The 5,227-nt window shown below is 53.7% G+C and overlaps 1 protein-coding gene across 1 annotated transcript in view; it reads right to left on the bottom strand.

Annotated features, from left to right (window-relative positions):
• Arhgap33 (Rho GTPase activating protein 33) overlaps positions 1-5,221 on the bottom strand; it is a 14,057-nt gene extending 8,836 nt beyond the window's left edge. Inside the window, exons 1-12 of the mRNA XM_033765745.1 lie at positions 4,566-5,221; positions 3,395-3,489; positions 3,223-3,307; positions 2,582-2,662; positions 2,341-2,478; positions 1,858-1,950; positions 1,055-1,177; positions 898-975; positions 746-812; positions 606-665; positions 367-519; positions 175-277 (exon numbers count right to left, since the gene is read on the bottom strand). Coding sequence (XP_033621636.1) covers positions 175-277; positions 367-519; positions 606-665; positions 746-812; positions 898-975; positions 1,055-1,177; positions 1,858-1,950; positions 2,341-2,478; positions 2,582-2,662; positions 3,223-3,307; positions 3,395-3,489; positions 4,566-4,643 — 1,154 coding nt within the window. The 5' untranslated portion in view covers positions 4,644-5,221. The remainder of the gene's footprint in view (positions 1-174; positions 278-366; positions 520-605; positions 666-745; positions 813-897; positions 976-1,054; positions 1,178-1,857; positions 1,951-2,340; positions 2,479-2,581; positions 2,663-3,222; positions 3,308-3,394; positions 3,490-4,565) is intronic.
• Between the last annotated feature and the right edge of the window lie 6 nt (positions 5,222-5,227).

Here is a 5,227-nt window from a genome sequence, read left to right as displayed (position 1 = left end):
AAAAAAAAAAAAAAAAAAAAAAAAAAGAAGCTCTTCCTAACCCCAACCTTTGTCCAATCCTGCTCCATGCTCTCCTAACTCCTGATAATTATGAACCCAGCACACAACACGGGCTGGAATGGAGAGGTGCTCAGCAAACTCTTGCGGGAGGAAAGCATTGGTAGAGGACCTCACCGTAGCCTCTGGATGTTGGAGGATACGCCTGAGAGCCGGTAGATTCCATCCACCACCCCATGGGCCTCAATAAACTCAGAGCAGCAGCGCAGCACCTGGGGCACTGGGAGAAAGCAGCAGGGTCAGGGCTGAGCAGATCATAGCCTAGATAGGAGGGGTGTGGTGGGGTGGGCAGGTAGGCTGTGGCCCCACCATCCTGGCCTGAGTTGCTGAGGTGCTCTCCAAGGTCACAGCCAAATACCCTCTGCCGCAGGATTCCTCGCTGCCGAAGCCGCTGCTGAGAAGGGCGGGAGCGCATGAAGGTGCGGAGGAGACCAGCCAGCTTCCCACGTGGCCGGGGCACAGCTGTGGGGGCAAAAGCAAGCCACCTAGGGTCAGCACAGCCATAAGCTGGGGAAGGAGGCAGAGACCCGATCCCTTGTTTCCATTACCTGAGGTCAGAGAAGAGTTACCCTGGGGAGCTGGGATGCCACACAAGGGACCATCAGCATCTGTGGGTTGAAAACAGGTGTAAGGGATAAGTGGTAGGCAGAGCATGCTGGAGGCCTCCTGCTCTGTCCATGGTACTTACCTGCCTTTAGGCCAGGACCTGGCCTCTCTGTGAAGAGTTCCACACACTCACTGGGGAAGAAACCAACCTGAGGAAGGGTCAAGGTCAATGTCTGGGCCACCCTAGTTGGCATGGTGCCCTATCCCCACATGTCCACACTAAGCCAGGCTCACCTGGAAGCCCCGCTTGCCTCTCCACCAGCTCCGATCCTCTGTGGGTGGCATGTCGATCACTGAGACAATGTCTCCCACCTAGGAATGGGACGGGGAGTCTCAGAAGGGACAGAACAAGTAGGAAGCCCAGCTGTAGTCTACTTCCCTACATCCTCACCTCAAAGGAGAGCTCATCTGGTGCTTGGGCTGTGTACCGTTTGACCACGTGAGCAGCAGCCACTGCAGGGATATTGAGCGAGGCCTCCTCACTGAGGAGCAGTCGCCGGCCATGATTGTCCAGCTGAGAGGGAGGTAAAATATAGCAAGGAGAGGTCAGAAGAAGGTGTTTAATAAAAGCAAACAAGGTTCCTCCATGCCAAGTGAGGCCAAGGCTTGTTCCCCACCTAAGAGCTTCAGTCACTCAAAGCTATTGGTCAAACACTTGAACTCCTATTATAAAACAAACCCCCTAGGGCCAGGGATGTAACTCAGTGGTTCCACCTCTTGCCTTGCAAGCACAAGGACCTGAGTTCGATCCCTGGTACCAAAAACAAACAAACAAAAAACAAAACCCTACATCTGCCAACCAGCATTCCCCTGCCCTCAAGATCTCACCACATATGCTGGCACCTTCATCTTCCATAGCAGACACTGCACAATGATGATCTAAAATTCCTCTGGTTTAAACCACTCTTAGCCAGGTGATCTGTGAGTTATGCCCAATCTATTTCTAGCTGGTATACCTTTAAATCCTCACAGCCCAACACCTGCTAAAATACACACACACACACACACACACACACACGCATGCACACATATACTTTCTTTCACAGGCGTGCGCCCACACAGACACTAAAATACCAATGCCTCCACCACTCCTGCTCCTTTCTTTTTTGTGCCCACACGCACATTCCCAGGTGGTTCTTGAACCTCAGACACCCCTGCCTGCTCCCAATTCCAAGCCCCCCTGCCCAGGCCCACCTCCATCCAGGTGAGCACAGGCCCACAGTTGAGGTTACTGTCCACTAGTCCAGACAGGGTCTCCAGGTACTGCAGCAGCAATGGTACCAGCATCTAGGGGCAGGTTGTTAAGAGTGGGCTCCTGTGAGGAGATGCTGAGAGGGCAGGGCCCACTGTCCTCCCACACTGTCCACTGTCATCTCTGGACTGGCCTGAAATTTAATCTGGATGTATGTGTACTGCTCAGCTCTTAAGTGCTAAAATACTGTCATATCAATATGTGCAAATGACATGGCTATGCTGACCCTCCCGACTGGGCCTCCCCTCATCATCCCAAAATTAAAGGGAGCCTCTAGAACCCTGGTATATTTCTAAGGCTTCTCCATTCTGAATGGTTGGAATTTGACCACAGTCTAAATATTTATCTCCTTCGCCTTGATGGTTTCACACTTGGCCGATGAGGACACACTGACAGCTGAGGAGGGGCTGAGACAAGTAAGCTACCTGGGCAGCCCTGGAACCCTCTGGGGGCGGAGGGAGCTCTGGAAGGCAGGAAAACCTCCGGTCAAATATGCACCGGTGCAGGTGGGCATCCAGGGAACGGAAATCATCATAACTACGGAGAACTGGCCAAGAACGGCCCTGTGGGAGCAGACAGACAGAAGGGGATAGTGGTCTTATTACACTGTGCTGAAGAATATGGCAGCCAGTCCCCCAGGCCAGATGAGAGGCAGGGTAGTCTCACCTGACAGGTCACCTGCACCCCAAATACCAGCTCATTCTCTCCAGAGAGGCTTGGGCCTTCACGCTCTGGAGACAGCAGGAGCTGTAGAAGGAAACAAAGGCCCAGGTGAGGGCCTGATTTTTCTACCAGTGTTGATCTCTATAGACTGGCACTATCTAGAGATGAATCTGTGCCCTGATCCTGAACCTCCCCAATGACAGGATTTGGTGATATCTTACAGTGTAGAGCCCTGGCACAGAGCAGACACCTGAGAAAAGATTGTTGTTGAATAAATAAATCAAAAAACAAAAGGATAGGGCCAGGGATTTGGCTCAGTGGGTGCGCCGCCTGCCTCACAAGCACAAGGGCCCAAGTTTGATCCCTGGTACCAAAAAAAAACAAAAAAAAAACCCAAAACTGATATTCATATATACGACAATGACCCAAGGAAATAAACACTGCCATTTGTGTTTCTGAGATATCATATCAAAAAACAAATGGATGAATGAGATCTCCCCATCTGTCCCAGACCCTGCAACTCCTGCTACTGACTGCTCAGATCAGTGAAGCAACCAATCACAGGTTTCAAGAGAAAAGTAGCTGACATTGGTTCAGGGTTGGGTAGAATCTCACCTTCCCACCTGGGTGCAAAGCTCCCATACCTGAATGTGGCCAAAGTCAACGTTCTCGTAGTGGAAATGGGCACAGTCAGCCAGCCGGGGGAAGGGACCTCGAGGAGCCGAGAGTCTGGGAAACAGGGAGCAGGTCACCAGAAGCTCCTTCCTCCAGCCTCCCTTGCTCTTAGCATAGGTCTTTCCCTCCCTCACCCCTCACCTCTTCCCAGGCTTCCCTTTCACACTTGGCCCCCCAGGGGGAACAGGCTGCACTGAGCCCTCTCCCGGGCCATCCAGGCTGTCAGTGCTGCGGGCCTGTAGAGGAGAGAGAAGAATCAGAGGCCCCCAGAGATGGGAGCAGAGACAACAGGAGCATTGTTATCTGCGAGCCTGGCCCTAGATGCTGGGTTGCTCCATACACTGTCCTGAGGATGGAGTAAGAAGGGAGGTTAGTGGGAGGTGAGGGCTGGACTGAGGACAGCCCTGCTTCTTTGTGTGTGGTCTGGGGTGGAGGGCTGGAGAGCAGGGGCCAAGGCGAAGGCAGGCAACAGGAGAGAGAGGATGCTGGTTTCATCTCTTGCTGTACAAGACCCTCAGTAGCCCCCGCAGGTTACAGTCATGTCCTGCCATTGTCTGAACATGCCTGGTTCACATCTTGTCAGTCTTCTGCTTCTGACCTCTTCCCTTCCACCAGCTTCTTCACAACTAGTTCCAGGATCAATTCACAAAACACAAATCTGGTCCCTCAATAGATCCTGGCCCTTCAATGGCTCTCTGTTGTATTAAAAATGAAGCTGGGATTTTCTGGTCTGATATTCATTCCCCTGTGCTGGTTTCTGTTTACCTCTCCAGTTCTACTCCCCTGCTGCTCTATCAGAGATCTTGAACTTCAAAAAGTCCAGCAAAAGTGCCATCTTTTCATTCCCTAGACCTGGAAACCTTGTCCCCACTCTATCACTGGTCTCTCCTCTTCTTCCCTCAGGTCACAACTCATATGTGTGCTTCTCCAGGGAGCCCTCCCTGACCCTTTAGGTTTTCCCTGACATCTCTTTGGCTCAGCCTCGAGCTCTCTGAGCTACCACTCTCTGGTGATAAGCCCATCTCTTCCACTGGATTTTCACCTCCCCAGAAGCAGGGCCCCACGCCAAGACCCCCAAGCATGCCCAGCACAGAGCTGGGCACAGAGTTGGTGCTCGTCACTGGGAGGAATATACCAGATTCCTCTCTGGGTCCCCAACACCCAGAGCCAGCCCAGTCACACAGGGCACAATCTGATGAATAAATTAACCTGCTGCCAGATGTACCACCGGTATGCAAGGATTCACCAGACTGGGCTCTAGCTTCTCCCTCCTCCATGTCCCTGCAACCCCGAGTTCATCCCTGGATCTCACCCTCAGGGTCTGTCCCCTGCCAGCCCATGGAGCTCCCCAAGGCAGGATGGGCTCTGACTCTCTCTGTGCCTGGAGCATGGGGCCTGCACAGAGGAGGTCTCAGTGAATGTTTGTTGAGTGAGGGAATGAATGGATAAATGAGCGGGAGCAGTATGGTGGGAGAGGGAGATGGTGGAGGAGGGGAGAAGAGCACAAGAAGATGGAGAAGACCCAAGGATGGAAGGGAGGTGGAGGGCTGGTTTGCTGAGTGCAGTGAGGAGAGGATGGCTGGAGAGGTGAGGCAAAGGTTCAGATGGATGGGAGAGGGACTGAGATGGGTGGAAATGAGGGAGATCGACAAGAAAAGGGTCAGGCTGAGGATGGAGTGGGGTGGGGGTGGGGCTCAAGCACAAGATAGGGGCTGTTGGGAAGAGGGGGGCTGCACCGGGCGGGTGAGGAGGATGCTAAGGAAGGCTGGGGATGGAGGCTGGTTTCCAAGTATCCTTGGCAGAGCCCTGCGGGGCACTCGGGTGGCAGGAGTCCTTCGCTGGCCCAGCCCCTCCTCTCAAGCCGGGGTCTTCGGCCACTGTCACCCCATTCAGGGCGTGGAGGGGATGCGCGCTGAGGGGGCGGAGTCGAGGCCAGGGCTCGGACCCAGGACTCGGCCGGGGAGGACACGGACC

The sequence above is a fragment of the Fukomys damarensis genome, unplaced genomic scaffold (genome assembly GCF_012274545.1).
Source record: "Fukomys damarensis isolate Sample0158 unplaced genomic scaffold, DMR_v1.0_HiC HiC_scaffold_19, whole genome shotgun sequence".
NCBI classification, from domain to species: domain Eukaryota; kingdom Metazoa; phylum Chordata; class Mammalia; order Rodentia; family Bathyergidae; genus Fukomys; species Fukomys damarensis.
Note: the sequence above shows the minus strand (reverse complement) of the source record. Positions and strands in the feature narration are given on the sequence as shown.